Source organism: Artemia sp. Qi Xiang Cuo, chromosome 18 (genome assembly GCF_049724085.1).
Source record: "Artemia sp. Qi Xiang Cuo chromosome 18, ASM4972408v1, whole genome shotgun sequence".
Classification (NCBI taxonomy): domain Eukaryota; kingdom Metazoa; phylum Arthropoda; class Branchiopoda; order Anostraca; family Artemiidae; genus Artemia; species Artemia sp. Qi Xiang Cuo.
In genome coordinates, this window is record NC_142811.1 from 24,119,054 (window position 1) to 24,140,269 (window position 21,216).

At 35.4% G+C, this 21,216-nt stretch overlaps 1 protein-coding gene and 1 pseudogene across 1 annotated transcript in view; both read left to right on the forward strand.

Annotated features, from left to right (window-relative positions):
* The first annotated feature begins 3,594 nt into the window (after positions 1-3,594).
* On the forward strand, positions 3,595-4,997 carry LOC148941350 (uncharacterized; annotated as a pseudogene).
* A 654-nt stretch (positions 4,998-5,651) lies between these two features.
* The window catches only part of TM9SF2 (transmembrane 9 superfamily protein member 2), a 105,173-nt gene continuing 89,608 nt past the window's right edge, over positions 5,652-21,216 (forward strand). Inside the window, exon 1 of the mRNA XM_089104254.1 lies at positions 5,652-5,835. Within this exon, the coding sequence (XP_088960380.1) occupies positions 5,713-5,835 (123 nt within the window). The 5' untranslated portion in view covers positions 5,652-5,712. The remainder of the gene's footprint in view (positions 5,836-21,216) is intronic.

Here is a 21,216-nt window from a genome sequence, read left to right on the forward strand (position 1 = left end):
TTAATCATTCGACAACTTATGGAAATATTTATTGAATTCATCCCCCAAATAATCCAGCTATTCGTAAATTTTCAAAAGGCATTTGATCTGGTAGGAAATCGTCCAAATTATCAAGAATCTGTACTACCAGTTTTGAGGCCAAAAATTGACTGCTGATAGGTTATCAGAAGAGTTGATAACTTAGGCGAAAGGGCTCTAGGTTTGCATCTTATCACCATCTATTTTCATCCTCTTCCTAAATACAATTTTGTTGCTTATGTCATTGGCATATGGTGCTAAAGTAGGAAGGCTACCAATAGACAATATTGGGTATGGGGATGCTCACAATAAACTAGCCAACTCTTCGCAAGAACTGCAGTCACAAGCTGATAAAATATATAACACCACCAGCTGTTTGAGATGAATATCAATGCCAGCAAGAAAAAAAATGTATGGTGACTACCAGACACGATCCACATACCCTCCCTTGATGGCATCACAGTAAAGGGACGACGAGTCAAAACGGTGGGTCACTTTTTGTACCTAAGTAGCTTTCTCTCCTTTGATAATTGTCATAGGTCTGATATAAAAGTAAGACTTGTGTTTGCTAGTTCTAATTGCTGAAGACTAGAACACCTCTGGGAAAGCGACCATCTATCCAGCAAACTCGAATGGTTTCTACTCGATAGCCTAATTTACCCTATAGTCATGTATGGATGCGGAAAATGGACACTCAAAGCCTAAGACATAAGAAAACTTTTAGCATTAAAGATGAGACGCTCATTGACTGGTAGCTTGTACAATTCTTAAAGCATTCTCTTAGGTGAAGATATGTATTTAGTCTATGGGTTTTTTCTGAAGAACAAATTGTTGATCAAGAATCCCCAGACCATATTTGGTCATCGGCAATTGTGGGTCAAAAATGATTTTTTGCGAGAACGCAAATTTCCATTATTGCTGGAAAAAGGCAGCAATATTTTCAAAATCAATTTAACGTTGTTTTACTATTTTCAATTAAACTCATGTTTATTCGTACAGTTTTACCTGTTTATACACCTTTTAGTTGTCTGACGAAATTCATCATTAAATACAATAAATTTCAGTTAAATACAACAAAGTTTCAATGAAACCCTTTTTTAGGGCAAGTTAACTCTTTTTCTCTTTTCTAAAATTGTAAGAGCAAAATCAATATTCCCCTAAGACATTCATCTTTGAAATTTCCTGCTTAAATTTGACCAACAAGTTTACCTTAAATTGCACTTGCTATTGATAGGAAGTATCCCTTGCTCGAAAAAAAAACCAACGACTCTAATGCCTTCTGGCGTTTCAAATGACTTTTAAATTGAGGGATGTTTCCAGTTATAATGATAACCCACAAAACCTCTGTTGGTCGCTATAATAGTGACTTTACACATTGCGGAAATCCGTCCGGATCTAGCTATTCGTGCGGATATTCCGTCTATTTTTGTGCTAGAAAAACTCTCTAGCTTTCCGTAACGGTTTAGTCAAATCAAGACAGATTCTTGACAAGTTTTTTAGATGAGTAAAACTATGACTAAGGATCATCAAAAACTTCATGATCTTATGAAATTGGTTCAAGGCTACCCCATTTTGTATGATACTGCTCACCTAGGCTATAAAAAACCAAGGATATTGGTATTATAGTGCATTTACACATTGCGGAAATCTGTCCGGGTGCGGGGATTCCGTCCGTTTTCGTGCTTGAAAAAGCCTTCAGCTTTCCGAAATGATTTGATCATATCAGGACGGATTCTTGACAAGGTTTTTAAATGAATAAAACCATGGCTATGACATTGAGAATGTTCTGTCCAATGTTCAAGATACCTTGATGGTCACTCCATTCAATTTCCAAACCCGGATTATATCATATAATACTTTCTCTACTATTGATTTGCTAGTTGGTCCATCTTTATATTATGATCAAGTTCAGATGGTAAAGGTTCCCTCTCAGCAATCTCATCCTTCTGCAATTCTAACATTAATTCAAAATGTGTGATATTCTCCCAAACCCCACATGCCAACTTTTAACAACTCCAAAGGGAATTGGCCCCTGTTTCGGGAAATTTTGAAGGAAGTAGATTTTGCTTTTTATCAACCAGTTCTGATAATAATGCCATTAAGTCCACTATGAAATCCATTCTGTTAAAGTCAGCTGAATCTTCCATACCCATGTCTAAGCCAATTTCTTATAAGGGTTCCAAGATATCCAAGAATTGGTGGAATAAGGAGTGCATGGTGGCAGTAGAGGTAAAAAGGAAGGCTCGTAAATTGTTTTAAAAGAATCCTTCTCCATCTACAGCAATTTCCTATAAGCAAACATGTGCTAATGTAAACTTGGTAAGTAGGAAAGCCAAACGGTCTACATGGTCCAATTTTAGTGCAGGTATTAGCTTCAAAACCCCAATTTCAAAGATACACAATTTAATTAGCCAACTCAATACTGGTAAGCAGTCTAATGATGACCGTAAATATGATATCATCCAGGATGGATCTCCAGTTTCCTCAAATAAGATGAAAGCAAAGTTTCTATTCTGTTATTTATAAAAATAATCGTTCTGATTCTCATTACCCTCGACCTCCATTTTGTACCCTTCCTCGTACTTCTTTACATAAAAGGCTCTTGAAGGATATAGGGAACCATTATATATAAAATTTATTATATAAATTTTATATATAGGGAACCCTATATATAAAAGGATATAGGGAACCATTTTTTCTATATGAATTTAATGCAGCACTCAATTCTCTTGATATCAAGTCTTCCCCACGTCATGATGGTATTTACCTTAAATGGATTTTTGAGTCCCCGGAGGATGCTTGGAAAATTGCCCGGCTCTTTCCTGATTTAAAATCTTCTTACCCATCTAGTGACCCAAAGGCCTACCGACCATATCTGTTTTACCAGCTTTCCCTAAAGTCCTTGAAAGGCTTATTCTATCAAGAACTGAGTGGTTTGATGAAATTAATAATTTGTTTCCAAGTGAACAAACAGGCTTCAGAAAAGGCATAGCTCTGAAGATAACATCACTCACATTGAAATTGGTGTTTGTAATTCTCTTAAAACCAGACAGGCCACAATGGCAGTCCTGATTGATTGGTCAGATGCCTATGGAAATGTAGTCCATGATAAATTAAGTGATCTTTTAATTAACCTGGAATTTCCATACTCTTGCATAAGTTTCATGAATTCCTTTCTAAATGATATAAGTTTTTATGTTCAAGTTAATGAGTATAGGGGAGAGCTGAACCCCGTTACTAGTGGTCTTCCTCAAGGAGCGATTTTGAGTCCCCTTCTATTCTATTTGTATGTTTCAGAATTCCAATTATCTCTCTCATTGTTTGGCCTCTACGCAGATGATCTGATTATTTGGAACTCCGGAAAGGATATTGTAATTCTTCAGTCTTATTCCACAGGATGTAAGATTAGCTTAGAGATTCTCTTCAGATTTTGGTTTTTCAGTTTCAATTAGTAAAACCAAAGCCCTTATATTTGCTAATTGCTCAAGAGATTCTCCCAATCCTCTTATATTTTTCTCTAGTGAAATTCCATATTGCAAGTCAGTGAAGCTAAGCGGCCTATGGATTTATTCTAAAATGTTATGGCATGTAAATATTAATTATTTCAAATCCATTATCATTCGGAGACTTTGTGTTTAAAAGAATCTTGCTGGAAGTAAATGGGAATGCCACCCCAAAGTTATTCTGGGTTTCTTTAAATTATATATTCGTTCTAATCTAGAATATGGTATCCAATTCTTCTCAATTCGTTCATCATCGGCATTAAAAACCCTGGAATATTTACAAAATTTAGTTATTCGAATTGCTCTGGGTTTGCACAGGCATACTCCTCTGTCTAAATTAAAACAACTGTCTGGTTTGGTTTCCCTAAGTGAAAGAGCATCCAGTCAAAGGAAGAAATACTTCTCGCGAATTCAAGCGTATGGAAGTAAGCATGTTGTGCATAATCAAACCTTTGCTTTGGAAGGCAGCTTGCACCAATGACCATTCATCTTGGAATCAATTTCAATTGGAGGTCCCTAATTGGAGTCAGTATTCCTCCTATGCGTACCCCTTTAATGACACTCCGCCGTGGGAAATGAGTCCAGCTATGTGTCAAGCAGAACTTATTCCGATAAATAAGAACCAAATTCCCAATCATGAGATTCAGACTATTCTGGCTGAAAAGACCTCGAAGGTGTACCCTAATCACAGGACAATCTATTCAGATGGATCTGTTAAGGGAGTGAGAGCTGAAGCAGGAGAATGTGTTCCATCACTGAACCTTAAACTGTTTTCACACCTTCCTTTGGGATCTTCTATTTTGTCAGCTAAATTATGTGCCATTCGCTTGGCCCCATTCGCTTGGCATTGTAGAGGAGAATATTCTTTACTTTTCTGATTCCAAATCCGCAATACTGTTGCTCAAAAAACTAATAAAATTGCCAATGATTAGGACCTATTCAACATTAGAAGAAAGCTTCTAAATCTCCAGGCTTAAGGCAACCAGATTTATTTCCAACAATTTCCATGCCATAGAGGTATCAAATTTAATGATACAGCTGATTTACTGGCAGCCAAGGCTTCTTTGTTAAAACCAAGCCCTCTCTCTGACATCAATTCGTGTGATATTATTAGGCAAAGATCTAATGTTAATCACATTAAACTAACTTTATCTCCTTTTCATTCTAGATTACACAAGGTGCTATATTAAAGTCTTAAATTAGGTGCCCTTCTTCTCAATAGTATGTAATTTAATTGGAAGCTATATCACTCCCCTCTATGCCGGGTCTGCTTTGCAACTGATGAAACAATACAGCATGTCTTATTCGATTGTCAGCCACGGAGTGTGGAGACTATTTCCCTTAAATGCCTAAGCTTTATGGCTAATATTCCTTATACCTACAGTGCAATCCTGAATTTGAACCTGCCTTCGCATATGGATTGAAAGATTTTTTAAGGCATCTATTGACATTTTAAAGAAGAGGCTAATTGATTAGTGTTTTTTAATGCATAATGAAGTCATTATTCTCATTATTCGCTATTCATCATTTATTCTGGAGAGTGCAAAAGAGAGCGGGAGTGAGCATGAAGAGCCGTATTGGTACCGGGCGGCCAATACGTCTTAAATTGCTGGGGAAAAGTGACTCAAGTACCTACACTTCACACAACCTATCAATAGAATTGAGAAGTTCAATTGGGATGATTGGGTCGTTTTAGTGGAAAAGGGGACTTGGTTGCAGATGAGGACAATGGATTTCTGTATGTGTGATGGTACTTTTTAGAGAATCAAAGGGGTGAAAGGACGTATTGATAGTTCATATGCCCTGCTACAAATTTTTGGAACTGGATCATCAAAAACTTTATGATCTCGCCCAGCTTGTTTGATACTGCTCACCCAGGCTATAAGAAAACCAAGGAAAACATTGTCATTTGGTTTTATTGCTCAACAGCTTTCAGAGGAGGGTCACCCTGTTGCGTTTTGATGAAAAATTTACTTTAAAACTTGGCGTTTTCTGTGCCATCGGCCAAAAAGATACGGACGGATTTCCGCAATGTGCAAATGAGCCACAACACGATTAGTGGTCATCCTCGCCACGACAGATTGCTGAGCTATAATTTTGATCAGCAAATATCGCCAGAAAAAGCCTTATTTGATTAAGATTTTAATGCATCACTTTCATCATTTTTGTATTATAGTTGGTCTAGGCTAGGATGAAAGATTTTGTTAAGTTACTAGTGATTTTCTCCTGTACATATGGAATTTCATGTTTTTATTTACCTGGACTTGCTCCTGTAAATTATTGTAAAGCTGACAATGAAAAGAACAACTGTAAGGTAAAGATTTCGTCTTCAACTTATTATTCTGTAGGCTATTTTGAGCTTTTGGCCATCAATGTTGGCTAGTAGCCTATTTATATATTAAATTAGCTGGCAAAGGCTTACTACTTGTAAATTACTGTTGGATCAAGCTATGTAGTGACTAAAGAGTAATTCCATTTTATTCTGATTCAGTAGGCTACTGTCCAGTAAATTTTAATTTTCACATAATATGGTAAAATTCTACTCTAGCTGCTTTTGTCTATTTTGAAAAGAGGTTAGGTTAGGAAAATGAATCTCAGCAATGGGTCTACAGGCTAAAGTATGTCCTGAGAAAGTATTTTTAAGTACCTATCTCCACTCCTCGCTCTAGAGGGTCTTCACTTTTGATGACCTTTAAAAATCTGTGTGTTATAAAAGTGAAAAACAAAATTGTTTTCAGCTTCACAACATTGCCCAATCCCAATAAAAGGTTTTAAAGCAGTGTTCACAAGCATGTCTAGCTAGAATCCCATGTCTAGCCAGAATTCAATGTCTAGGCAACCACCATTCACAATTAAAGTTTGGTGCTTAGCTAGACATGCTGGTAAAGTTCTACAAAATCATATTATTGAGTTAGGACTAAAGTGAATACACCATTTGATGCCTTTTTTTTATGCTGATTACAAATATAATAAGTATTTCTATTGGAAATGAATTTCAGCCCCCCCCCCCTATGTAGGCTATACCTAACATAACCCGGAATTGGCAGATATAGGGGGGGGGGAGGGGCTGAAATTCATTTCTGATAGAAATGCTTATTTTATTCATAATCAGCATAAAAAAGCATCAAATGGTGTATTCACTTTAGTCCTAACTCAATAATATGATTTTGTAGAACTTCACTGACATGCTAGACAAGGCACTTGGCTAGATATTGAGACTTGACTCTAGAGCTCAATGTCTAGGATTTTCGATTACAGCCAATCAGAATGCGTTGAGTTCCAATATTTTCATCATTTATGTTTACATTTTTAAACTGAAATTCAATTTTGTTTTCTCAATAATTGTTTTTTTTTTTCATTTTAGGCAAATATGCAACACCAGACATAATAATAAAGCACACTAAGGCGATTGTTTCGCTTATCCCATCCATTATGTTGTGATAATAAAAATAGGGATTACAATTTTGAAAGTCTTGTCCACATAAGCTCTCTTAATTGGCTAGAAATGACAATTTGAAACTAAATTTGTAGTTTTAGTTAAGCACCAAATTTTAATTGTGAACTGTTGCTTGGACATTGAATCATGCTTGTGAACACTGCTTAAAGATATGCAAATATATTTCCTAAAATTTTGAAAAAAAACATTGATATGGCTTAAAATTCTACTCAAATAAAAGGGCTTAAAATTCTACTCAAATAACAGGAATTACATTTTCAGAACCAAAGCCAGAGAAAAGGAAACTGATAACTGAAAATTAAGATAAAATGTTGTTTTGTCAAAATTTCAAAAGGTATAGGCCTGTCGTGTAGACAAACTTCAGGATCCTCTAAAAGTAGAAGGAGTAGAGGTAGGGGTAAAATTGTACTTTAGTTACTTTTGGCTATCTTGGAAAGGGGTTGGGTTAGGAAAATGAAACTTTCAGGGATGGATCTACATGCTAAGGTATGTCCAAGGAAGGTACTTTGAAGTACCTACCTCAAATCCTTCCCCCCTCTATATAATGGTAAGTTACTGCACATTACTAGTTGTTTTAGCTCACATTTCATCCTATATTAGTATCATAATTATAAATCACTGCAAACCTTACACAACTTCAGCTGTTAATCTTGTTCATTAAAATATATTTCAAAATCATATTTTCATTTAATAATCCATTTAACTTATTTACTGTATAGCTGACATTGCTTATTGAACCCGTTTGTGATGTCACAACTTTGCTTATCATAACCCCCTTGAACAGTAGCATGCAGGTGCCATGGGGTAGAAGGCAACTCTGTGTTGATAAGTCATTTAAACTTTATTAGTTAGGGAAAGGATTTGACAAGAGATAGACCAGTAAAGAAATCCAAATTGTTTTTAGAGGACAAATTATGTTATGAGAAGATGTTTTTATTTTTATAGGTCTAAAGCTACTAAAATTCTACTTTAGAAGCTTTTTAAATATTTCTAAAGCACTAATTGATAGAGGGCTACAAACATCAGAATTGACTTTAGAAGACAAGTTATGTCATGGGAAGATGTTTTTGAAATCCCCCTTTGCCCCAAACTCTAAAATTCTACTTAAGAAGCTTTTTAAATATTTCTAAAGCACTAATAGATAGAGCGCTACAAACATCATAATCAACTTTAGAGGACAATTTATGTCATGGGAAGATGTTTTTGAAATCCCCCTTTGCCCCATACTCAAAATTTTCGAAAATTCTACTTTAGAGGTTTTTTTAAATATTTCTAAAGCGCTAAGAGATAGAGCACTACAAACATCAGAATCGATTTTAGAGGACAAGTTATGTCATGGGGAGATGTTTTTGAAATCCCCCTTCGCCCCAAACACAAAAATTTTCTAAAATTCTACTCTAGAAGCTTTTTAAATATTTACAAAGCACTAACAGATAGCATGCTAAAGACATCTGAATTGACTCTAGTGGCCAAATTAATTCTACAATAATTCCCCCTTCCACCCCAAACTCAAAGTTTTTTTGAAATCCCCCTTTGCCCCAAACTCAAAATTTTACTTTAGAAGCTTTTTTAAATATTTTTAGAGTGCTACAAACATCAGAATCAACTTTAGGGGACAAATTATGTTATGGGAAGATGTTCTTGAAATCCTCCTTCCTCCCAAACTCAAAATTTTCCAAAATTCTACTTTAGAAGCTTTTTTAAATATTTCTAAAGCGCTATGACATAGAGAGCTACAAACATCAAAATTGAGTTCAGAGGACAAGTTATGTCATGAGAAGATATTTTTGAAATCCGCTTTCCTCCCAAACTCAAAATTTTCCAAAATTCTACTTTAGAAGCTTTTTTAAATATTTCTAAAGTGCTAAGACATAGAGCGCTACAAACATCAGAATCAACTTTAGAGGACAAATTATGTTATGGAAAGATGTTCTTGAAATCCCCCTCCCCCCAAAATTAAAATTTTCCAAAATTTTGAACATCAGAATTGACTTTAGAGGACAATTTATGTCTTGGGAAGATGTTTTTGAAATCCCCCTTTGCCCCAAACTCAAAATTTTCCAAAACTTTAGTAGCTTTTTAAATATTTGTAAAGCACTAAGATATAGAGAACTACAAACATCAGAATCAACTTTAGAGGACAATTATGTCATGGGAAGATGTTTTTGAAATCCCCCCTTGCCCCAAACTCAAAATTTTCCAAAATTCTACTTTAGAAGCCTTTTAAATATTTCTAAAGCACTTAGACATAGAGTGCTACAAACATCAGAATCGACTTTAGAGGACAAGTTATGTCATGGGAATATTTTTAAAGCGCTAAGATGTAGAGCACTACAAACATCAGAATCGACTTTAGAGGACAATTTATGTCATGGGAAGATGTTTTTGAAAACCCCCCTTGCCCCAAACTCAAAATTTTCCAAAATTCTACTTTAGAAGCTTTTTAAATATTACTAAAGCACTAGGTGATAGAGGGCTAGAAACATCCGAATTGACTTTAGAAGACAAGTTATGTCATGGGAAGATGTTTTTAAATATTACTAAAGCACTAGGTGATAGAGGGCTAGATACATCAGAATTGACTTTAGAAGACAAGTTATGTCATGGGAAGATGTTTTTGAAATCCCCCTCCCCAAAACTCAAAAATGTCTAAAATTCTACTTAAGAAGCTTTTTAGAGCTTCTAAGTCCCCTTCCCCCCAAACTTAAAATTTCACTTTAGAAGCTTTTTTAAATATTTCTAAAGTGCTAAGACATAGAGCGCTACAGACATCAGAATCGACTTTAGAGAACAAGTTATGTTATGGGCATATGTTCTTGATATCCCCCTTCCCCCCAAATCCGAAAGTGGACAAAATTTAACTTTGACTGTTTTTTTTAACGTTTCTAAAGCGCTAAGACGTGGAGCGCTCCAAACATCTGAATCGACTTAAAATGACAATTTGTCATGGGAATATGTTTTTGAAATCGACCTTCCCCCCAAACTCAAAATTTTCTAAAATTCTACTTTAGAAGCTTTTTAAATATTACTAAAGCACTAGGTGATAGAGGGCTAGAAACATCAGAATTGACTTTAGAAGACAAGTTATGTCATGGGAAGATGTTTTTGAAATCCCCCCTCTCCAAAACTCAAAAATGTCTAAAATTCTACTTAAGAAGCTTTTTAAAGCTTCTTAAGTCCCCTTCCCCCCAAACTCAAAATTCAAATATTTCTAAAGCACTAAGACATAGAGTGCTACAAACATCAGAATCAACTTTCAGAGGACAAATTATGTTATGGGAAGATGTTCTTGAAATCCCCCTTCCCCCAAAACTCAAAATTTTAAAAAATTCTGCTTTAGAAGATTTTTTTAATATTTCTAAAGTGCTATGACATAGAGCACTACAAACATCAGAATCGACTTTAGAGGACCAGTTATGTCATGGGAAGATGATTTTGAAATCCACCTTCCCCCCAAACTCAAAATTTTCAAAAATTATACTTTTGAAGCTTTTAAAATATTTCTAAAGCACTAATAGATAGAGTGCTAAAAGCATCAGAATGAACTTCAGAGGACATATTATATCACGGGAAGAGGTTTTTAAAATCCCCCTTCCTGCCAAACTCAAAATTTTCTAAAATTTTACTTTAGAAACTTTTTAAATATTTCTAAAGCACTAATTGATTGAGGGCTACAAACATCAGAATTGACTTTAGAAGACAAGTTATGTTATGGGAAGATGTTTTTGAAATCCTCCCTCCCCAAAACTCAAAAATGTCTAAAATTCTACTTAAGAAGCTTTTTAAATAACTAAAGCACTAATAGATAGAGCGCTAGAAATATCAGATTCGACTTCAGAGGACAAATTATGTTATGGGAAGATGTTTTTGAAATCCCCCTTCCCCCCAAACTCAAAATTTTCCCAAATTTTACTTTAGAAGTTTTTTTAAATATTTCCTAAGTGCTAAGACATAGAGCGCTACAAACATCAGAATTAAATTTCAGAGGACAAATTATGTTATGGGAAGATGTTCTTGAAATCCCCCTTCCCCACAAACTCAAAATTTTCCAAAATTCTACTTTAGAAGCTTTTTTAAGTATTTCTAAAGCGCTAAGACATAGAGTGCTACAATCATCAGAATCGACTTCAGAGGACAAATTATGTTATGGGAAGATGTTTTTGTAATCCCCCTTCCCCCCAAACTCAAAATTTTACTTAAGAAGCTTTTTTAAATATTTCTAAAGCGCTAAGACATAGAGTGTTACAAACATCAGAATCAATTTTAGAGGACAAATCATGTTATGGGAAGATGTTTTTGAAATCCCCCTTTGCCCCAAACTCAAAATTCTACTTTAGAAGCTTTTTCAAATATTTCTAAAGCGCTAAGACATAGAGTGCTACAAACATCAGAATCGACTTCAGAGGACAAATTATGTTATAGGAAGATGTTTTTGAAATCTCCCTTCCCCCCAAACTCAAAATTTTCAAAAATTCTACTCAGGTTCAGGTTCAGGTTCATTTATTATTCAATCATACATAATGACATTAAATATATACAGATATCTGGCAGTGAGACAAGCTCGTTTTGCACAGATAAAAAAGAAAAACAATAAAGAAATATACGGATTTTCATTCAAAATGGTATACTTTACAAACAAATATAAATAAATCAATAAATGTAAGGTTAATTACTCACCACACCACGGCAGACACCCACCTGACGATACATAAACAACTCTCAACCAGCAATGGGACAAGAAGAAGGATATCAAGATCCGAGAGAGATCGAAAAATAACAAGAAAAATATTATTATAAGGAGAATATAATAAAAATAAAATAATAATTGACTAATAAATGTCCAAAAGGAATGATTTTATTTTATTTTTTAAGATTCCAATCGACACATCAAAATCAAAAATAGATTCATATTGGTTCCACACGGCAACCACACTATTTCGTAGAGAAAACCGGGACCTCTCTGAAATTATCAACGGCTGGCATAGTTTGCATATGCTGCGAGCTAGATGAGAAGATGGCGGAGCAACTGGGAACAAATCAAAAGAAAAGAAATAACTGGGCAGTGACAGGAGATTATGATTAACCTTGAATAAAATCGAGTTAAAAGTAACTGCAAGTTCAACAGGAAGAATATTCAATAAACAATATAAACTCTTTGTAGAAGACTTACTGGGGAAAGCCGCTGGGGAAGGAAGATAACTTTTTAAAATACGAAGCGCCTTATTTTGTTGCCTCTGAAGCGGAATTAAATGGGATCTGAAAGTATTCAAGTAAATAAGTGGGCAGTAATTTAGATAAGAATGAACAAGAGCAAAATAAATAGAATAGCTTCGAGCGGCAAAATGAATTTCATACGCTGCATAATACCCACACTCCTTCCAAGCTTCAATCTTATACCATTTATATGCGGCTTCCAACTCAAATTTGAGTCAACCAGCACACCAAGGTAACAAATAATTTCAACACGTGATATATCCATACCCGAAACAGATGACTTAATCAACTTCAGACATGGAAGTGCCCGTGACGTACGCGAAAATACCATAAACTTTGTTTTTGAAGTATTCAGAGCTAGCCTATTTGCCGTAAACCATGCTACTAGTCTATCGAATACTAGACTTAAATTATGTTTGACACGATCTTCATCGATTCCAGAGACACTACAGGCTGTGTCATCTGCGAAGAGAACGGTCAGCCCTAGGTCCTCAACTGAATTACTAATATCATTAACATAAATTAGAAACAACAGAGGGCCGAGAATTGAACCTTGGGGCACTCCAACTTTATTTGACTGGTTCGAAGACGTTGATATAACATCGCCCCCATCAATACACTGGACTCTATCGCTTAAATATGACAATATTATCGATTTAGCCGGACCACGTATACCACAGTTAGACAATTTTTCATTTAAAATCATGTGACAAATAGTGTCGAACGCTTTCCGTATATCCACGAATATAGAAGCTGGAATTTCACCCTTATCCAAGGCATCATAAATAAACTGGGTTACTGCCAAAATAGCATGCTCAGTAGAATGTCCTTTTCAAAACCCGAATTGGGACTTACTGAAAAAACTATTCTTGTCAAGAAAATTTACAATCCTCACGTACAAACAACGTTCAATAATTTTTCCGAAAGCAGATAGAATAGATATGGGCCTATAGTTGGATGGATCATTTATATCTCCCCCTTTGTGTAGTGCAATGACACGGGCGGACTTCATACATGAAGGGAAGATACCATTCTTGAAACAAAGATTAATTATGTGCACAAGAAAATTTACTATACTAGGCATAATCTATTTAAGCAAGTTCGTAGAAGATCCGTCGATTCCTTCTGAGTGTCCATTTTTGAGTTGATGAAGTACAAGCATCAGTTCAGCAGACGAGACTGGAGTGAGGAATATGGATCGGTCAGTAGAAGAGGGTAGAAAACTTTTGAAATCAGCAGAATTTGGCGTTGATTTTTGGGATGCCTCTTCTGACGTCTTTTCACCTATTTTAGCGAAGTGCGTGTTGAGCATGTTGGCGACGTTAAGTTTTCCTTTAACAGCTGTATCACCACCTGGGGGCATCATTTCGTCCGGAAAAGAATTCAACTTTTTTTTGCCGATACAATCGTTTATTAATGTCCATACCTTCTTAGGAGATCCATGCGCGCTATTGAATGCCTTCAAATAGTAGAGCTGTTTAGCAGACCTGAGAGCCTTGGTTAAGCAATTTCTGTAAGCTTTAAAAAAGGCTTGATTTGTTTCATCGGGATTTGATAGATATATTTTATACAGCCTGTTCTTTGATTGGATCGACCTTAGTAGTCCTCGTGTAACCCAAGGCTTTTTAGATCTGTTGTAACGTCTTAGACGGGTCGAAGACATCAGACAAGCCACATTAAGTGCTGTGGTAAATTCGTTGACAAAATACTGTGAAGCTTGATTTACATCCTCGCAGTCTAAGCACGGAGAGGGGTCAATTTTAAGCAGCAGTTCATTCAACAGCTGAACAGATGTAGCATCAAGCCTTCTAGTTGTTTTGATCGGAGTCGCCGTTTGTCGCCCAGTTTTTATCTCCATCAAAAGCATAAAGTGGTCTGACGTGTCATCGATAATAACATGACACGAATCAAATTCCATATTCAGAAAAATATTTTCGATTACCGTTGCTGTCGAGCTTACAACTCGAGTTGGAATACGACAAGCTGGGAGAAGCCCCAGCGAAAGACAAAGTGTCAGAAAATCAACAGCCGAAGGCGAATATTGTGTAGATGAAAGATCATGACCAGCATTACTTATATCAATATTAAAATCCCCAATGTACATAATCTTCCGACTTCGCTCGATTGCGATTGAAGAAAACGCTTCCAGCTTACTTATGAAATGTTGCACCGAAGAGCTAGGTGGTCTGTAAAACAAACAACACAACACTTTTTCATTACCAAAATCAAGCTCAACAACCAAAAATTCAAACAACATTTCTTCATACATAGAATCAAAATCAGAAACAATCCTGTAAGTAATATCATTATGAATAAAAAAACCAAGGCCTCCTCTTGATCTGTCATTCCTAGTCTTAGAAATAAAATTGTAACCATTAATATTCGCTAGGTGACTAGTTGACTCATTTAAGAAAGTCTCACATACAGCTAATACATCAACTCGGTAGCATGGAAGGAACGAAGATAAATGGTCCAAACTACTCATCAACCCGCAACAGTTTAAACTTGCCAGCCTTACACTACCAGGAGAAACATGTCCATTAATCTCATTAGGGAGTAAATATTTGTTAATAGGGAGGGATCTAATAGAAATATCATATTCATCATCCGAAAAACCACAATCTGGAGAAATTTTTATTAAATCTAATGTGTCTCTCTCAAAATCTCTCAACCTACTCGATGCCCCATCACCAGCAGAATTAATCATAATCATTTTGACTTACCAAACCGTCTGGTGGGAGTCTGTAGTGATGCGACAATAAATCATCAACAAAACATTGTTGTGTAAGAGTACGGCACTTATTGTTAAATATCTGATTTTCAACTTAAAAAAAAACACGAAGCAAAAACAGAACCTGATTTCTAGGCCTATGGAAAATAGAAAAAAAGAATAGCGACGATGAAGCATAATCTGGCATGGCAGACTTAACAAGTCGAAGTCGCATTGAGCACTGAACACAATAAGAAAGAAAAAACAACGAAAAGAAAAAAACCAACACTGACTAGTGGTCATTTTCCCAATCATGACACACACCAACAAAATGAACTTGTTTTATCTCTCGATCGCGGACGTATTTCATTAAACAAATAAAACAAATAATGGTCCGCGTATACACTACAAACAAACTCATTAATCTTTTCCCAGTCAGAAGAATCACTTTTTTTCACTTCTAGCCATAAGTTAATACCCTTATGACGCACTCTGGATGAAACGATATGTTTCGACTCTTTCATTTCTTGTGCTTTCGAGAGTAGGGAGTTTCGAATCATGTTGAGAGCAGGGGGCAGGTCTGTAGAGATTATAATCCCACTACCTTTTAGCTTTTTAACATTGTTCATGATCAACTGGACATCACTCTCTGAGCTTAGTGAAATAAATAGGGGGGACTCCTTGCGTCGGCTATTTTGCTTGCTGCGCCTATTTGTGATGTTTGCAGCCCGTGAAGAAATCCGATAGCACTTAGTCATAGATATGTCACTAGTTACACCCAGCTTTTCACTAACTAATTTAATGACGCTATCTTCAACTTTCTTGTTAGGCTCTTCTGCCGGTAAACCATGCACAATAAGGTTCAGACGGCGATCTTTCACGTCGATAAGTAGTAGCTGTTTTTCCAGGGCCTGGTACTTGTCGACATACTCGTCGATAGTTTTCTCAAAGTTATTAAGCCTCACATCTCTGTCGGCAGCCTCCGTTCTCAGCGACGCGATCTCAGAAGTAATTCCGTCAAGCTTATTATTTAATTCTGTCTGCGTAGCAATAATAGAATCTAGTTTTCCGCTCTACTAGAATCTACTGTAGAATCTACTGTAGAAGCTTTTAAAATATTTCTAAAGCACTAATAGATAGAGTGCTAAAAGCATCAGAATCGACTTCAGAGGACATGTTATATCACGTGAAGAGGTTTTTGAAATCCCCCTTTGCCCTAAAGTCAAAATTCTACTCTAGAAGCTTTTTAAATATTTCTATGGCACTAATAGATAGCGCGCTACAAACATCAGAATCAACTTTAGAGGCCAAATTAATTCTACAATAATTCCCCCTTCCCCCCGAACTCAAAATTTTCCAAAATTTTACTTTAGAAGCTTTTTTAAATATTTCTAAAGTGCTAAGACTTTGAGCACTACAAACATCAGAATCAACCTTAGAGGACAAGTTATGTCATAGGAAGATGTTTTTGTAATACCCATTACCCATTGAAATTTTGACAAAACAACATTTTACCTTAATTGTCAGTAATCAGTTTCTTTTTCTCTGGCTTTAGTTCTGAAAACGCAATTTCAGTTATTTGAGCAGAATTTTAAGCCATATCAATGTTACAAGTTATGTCATGGGAAGATGTTATTGAAATACCCATTACCCATTGAAATTTTGACAAAACAGCATTTTACCTTAATTTTCAATTATCAGTTTCTTTTTCTCTGGCTTTAGTTCTGAAAATCATTTGAGCAGAATTTTAAGCCATATCAATATTTTATTTCCAAAATTTAGGAAATGTATTTGCATATATTTAAAACCTTATAAGTTGGGATTGAGCAAAGTTTTGAAGTTGAAATAATTTTGTTGTACTTCATTTCAACAGAAGATCTATTTTGCAAGGTTCCATTGCTATAGCTCACAGGTTTTTAAAGGTCATTCAAAGTTTTTGAAATCCTCCTTACCATTCATCCCATTCCCCCTTCATACTCTAAAATCTGGTTGATAATTTGAAATTTGAAAAGCCTTATTTTCCATTTGGGTATTTTTTTTTTTTTTGGGGGGGGGGGCTTTTCCGTGAGGGTATTTCCCGTGGGGGGTATTTTCCGCGGGGAGGTATTTTCCGGCGGGTATTCGCCAAGAACCACAAATTTGATGGTATGAGTTTGATTAAAATCTTTGACTTTTAGGGGTTGTTTTCCCCTTTTACGAAACTCAGACAAATTTTTTAGACAGGCAAATTATCAACCAGATTTTAGAGTATGATTCCGGTGCAACACGTTGCAACGAAATGGTCAGCTTAGATTAGTACAAGCAGGGGCACCGCCATCAGGTTGCTGACTACCGCCCCCATCCTCCCCTTGCTATCAAAACCCCTTGCAGCTAACCATTCCACCCTCGAAAGAAAATTTTTATATAAGTTCCAGCATTTTTTACATATTTTAAATCACAGATGTAAGCAAGAAAAGCAAAATTTTTCAACATTATAGGATTAGCTATTTGAATATGTTTTATGAGGTTACCCAACTCAAAATGTTAAGGGGTTTCCAATAAAAATAATCAAAACGAATATAGATTATTCGGTACTTGTGCATTATAAATAACCCACCGCTATAGACTGTAGACACAAATACATAACATCTTCCCGTGACATAAATTGTCCTCCAGCGTCGATTCTGATGTTTGTAGCGCTCTATGTCTTAGCGCTTTACAAATATTTAAAAAAGTTTGGGGCAAAGGGGGATTTCAAGCAAATTTTGAGTTTGGGGGGAAGGGGGAATTATTGTAGAATTAATTTGGCCTCTAAAGTCGATTCTGATGTTTTTAGCGCGCTATCTATTAGTGCTTTGGAAATATTTAAAAAGCTTCTAGAGTAGAATTTTGGAAAATTTTGAGTTTGGGGCAAAGGGGGATTTCAAAAACATCTCCCCATGACATAACTTGTCCTCTAAAGTCGATTCTGATGTTTGTAACGATCTATGTCTTAGCGCTTTATAAATATTTAAAAAAGCTTTTAAGGTAGAATTTTGGAAAATTTTGAGTTTGGGACAAAGGGGGATTTCAAAAACATCTTCATGCGACATAAATTGTTCTCTAAAGTCGATTCTGATGTTTGTAGCGCTCTATGTCATAGCGCTTTAGAAATATTTAAAAAAGCTTCTAAAGTAGAATTTTGGAAAATTTTGAGTATGGGGCGAAGGGGGATTTTGAAAACATCTTCCCATGACATAATTTGTCCTCTAAAGTTGATTCTGATGTTTGTAGCGCTCTATGTCTTAGCTCTTTAGAAATATTTAAAAAAGCTTCTAAAGTAAAATTTTGAGTTTGGGGGAAGGGGGATTTCAAAAACATCTTCCCATGATATAACTTGTCCTCTAAAGTCGATTCTGATGTTTGTAGCGCTCTATGACTTAGTGTTTTAGAAATATTTAAAAAAGCTTCTAAAGTAGAATTTTGGAAAATTTTGAGTTTGGGGGGAAGGGGGAATTGTTGTAGAATTAATTTTGCCTCTAAAGTCGATTCTGATGTTTTTATCGCGCTATCTGTTAGTGCTTTGGAAATATTTAAAAAGCTTCTAGAGTATAATTTTAGAAAATTTTGAGTCTGGGGGAAAGGGGGATTTCAAATACATCTCCCCATGACATAACTTGTCCTCTAAAGTCGATTCTGGAGTTTGTAGTGCTCTATGTCTTAGCGCTATAGAAATATTTAAAAAAACCTCTGAAGTAGAATTTTGGAAAATTTTGAGTATGGGGCAAAGGGGGATTTCAAAAACATCTTCCCATGACATAAATTGTCCTCTAAAGTCGATTCTCATGTTTGTAGCGCTCTATGTTTTAGCGCTTTAGAAATATTTAAAAATTCTTCTAAAGTAGAATTTTGGAAAATTTTGAGTTTGGGGGAAGGGGGATTTCAAAAACTTCTTCCCATGACATAACTTGTCCTCTAAAGTCGATTCTGATATTTGTAGCGCTCTACGTCATAGCAGTTTAGAAATATTTAAAAATTCTTCTAAAGTATAATTTTGGAAAATTTTGAGTTTGGGGGGAAGGGGGATTTTTCCATAGCATAATTTGTCCCCTAAAGTTGATTCTGATGTTTGTAGCGCTCTATGTCTTAGCGCTCTAAAAATATTTAAAAAAGCTTCTAAAGTAAAATTTTGGAAAATTTTGAGTTTGGGGGGAAAGGGGATTTCAAGAACATCTTCCCATAACATAATTTGTCCTCTAAAGTTGATTCTGATGTTTGTAGCGCTCTATGTCTTAGCACTTTAGAAATATTAAAAAATGCGTCTAAAGTAAAATTTTGAAAAATTTGAGTTTGGGGGGAAGGGGGATTTCAAAAACAGCTTCCCATGACATAACTTGTCCTATAAAGTTTATTCTGATATTTGTAGCTCTCTATGTCATAGCGCTTTAGAAATATTTAAAAAAGCTTCTAAAGAAGAATTTTGGAGAATTTTGAGTTTGGGAGGAAAAAGTCGATTCTGATGTTTGTAGTGCTCTATGTCTTAGTGCTTTAGAAATATTTAAAAAAGCCTCTAAAGTAGAATTTTGGAAAATTTTTAGTTTGGGGCAAAGGGGGATTTCAAAAAAAAATTGAGTTTGGGGAGAAGGGGGAATTATTGTAGAATTAATTTGGCCTCTAAAGTCGATTCTTATGTTTTTAGCGCGCTATCTGTTAGGGCTTTGGAAATATTTAAAAAGCTTCTAGAGTAAAATTTTAGAAAATTTTGAGTCTGGGGGGAAAGGGGGATTTCAAAAACGTCTCCCCATGACATAACTTGTCCTCTAAACTCGAGTCTGATGTTTGTAGCGCTCTAAGTCTTAGCGCTTTACAAATATTTAAAATAGCTTGTAAAGTAGAATTTTGGGAAATTTTTAGTTTGGGGCGAAGGGAAATTTCAAAAACATCTTCATGCGACATAACTTGTTCTCTAAAGTCGATTCTGATGTTTATAACGCTCTATGTCGTAGCGCTTTAGAAATATTTAAAAAAGCTTGTGAAGTAGAATTTTGGGAAATTTTGAGTTTGGGGGGAAGGGGAATTTTGAGAACATCTTCCCATAATATAATTTGTCCTCTAAAGTTGATTCTAATATTTGTAGAGCTCTTATGTCTTAGCGCTTTAGAAATATATAAAAAAGCTTCTAAAGTAAAATTTTGAGTTTGGGGGAAGGGGGTTTTCAAAAACATCTTCCCATAATATAAATTGTCCTCTAAAGTCGATTCTGATGTTTGTAGTGCTCTATGTCATAGCGCTTTAGAAATATTTAAAAATTCTTCTAAAGTAGAATTTTGGAAAATTTTTAGTTTGGGGGAAGGGGGAATTATTGTAGAATTAATTTGGCCTCTAAAGTCGATTCTGATGTTTTTAGCGCGCGATCTGTTAGGGCTTTGGAAATATTTAAAAAGCTTCTAGAGTAGAATTTTAGAAAATTTTGAGTCTGGGGGAAGGGGGATTTCAAATACATCTCCCCATGACATAACTTGTCCTCTAAAGTCGATTCTGGAGTTTGTAGTGCTCTATGTCTTAGCGCTATAGAAATATTTAAAAAAAGCCTCTAAAGTAGAATTTTGGAAAATTTTGAGTATGGGGCAAAGGGGGATTTCAAAAACATCTTCCCATGACATAAATTGTCCTCTAAAGTCGATTCTCATGTTTGTAGCGCTCTATGTTTTAGCGCTTTAGAAATATTTAAAAATTCTTCTAAAGTAGAATTTTGGAAAATTTTGAGTTTGGGGGAAGGGGGATTTCAAAAACTTCTTCCCATGACATAACTTGTCCTCTAAAGTCGATTCTGATATTTGTAGCGCTCTACGTCATAGCAGTTTAGAAATATTTAAAAATTCTTCTAAAGTAGAATTTTGGAAAATTTTGAGTTTGGGGGGAAGGGGGATTTTTACATAGCATAATTTGTCCCCTAAAGTTGATTCTGATGTTTGTAGCGATCTATGTCTTAGCGCTCTAAAAATATTTAAAAAGCTTCTAAAGTAGCATTTTGAGTTTGGGGGGAAGGGGGATTTCAAAAACATCTTCCCATAACATAATTTGTCCTCTGAAGTTGATTCTGATGTTTGTAACGCTCTGTGTCTTAGTACTTTTGAAATATTTAAAAAGCTTGTAAAGTAAAATCTTGGAAATTTTGAGTTTGGGGGGAAGGGGGATTTCAAAAACAGCTTCCCATGACATAACTTGTCCTATAAAGTTTATTCTGATATTTGTAGCTCTCTATGTCATAGCGCTTTAGAAATATTTAAAAAAGCTTCTAAAGAAGAATTTTGGAGAATTTTGAGTTTGGGAGGAAAAAGTCGATTCTGATGTTT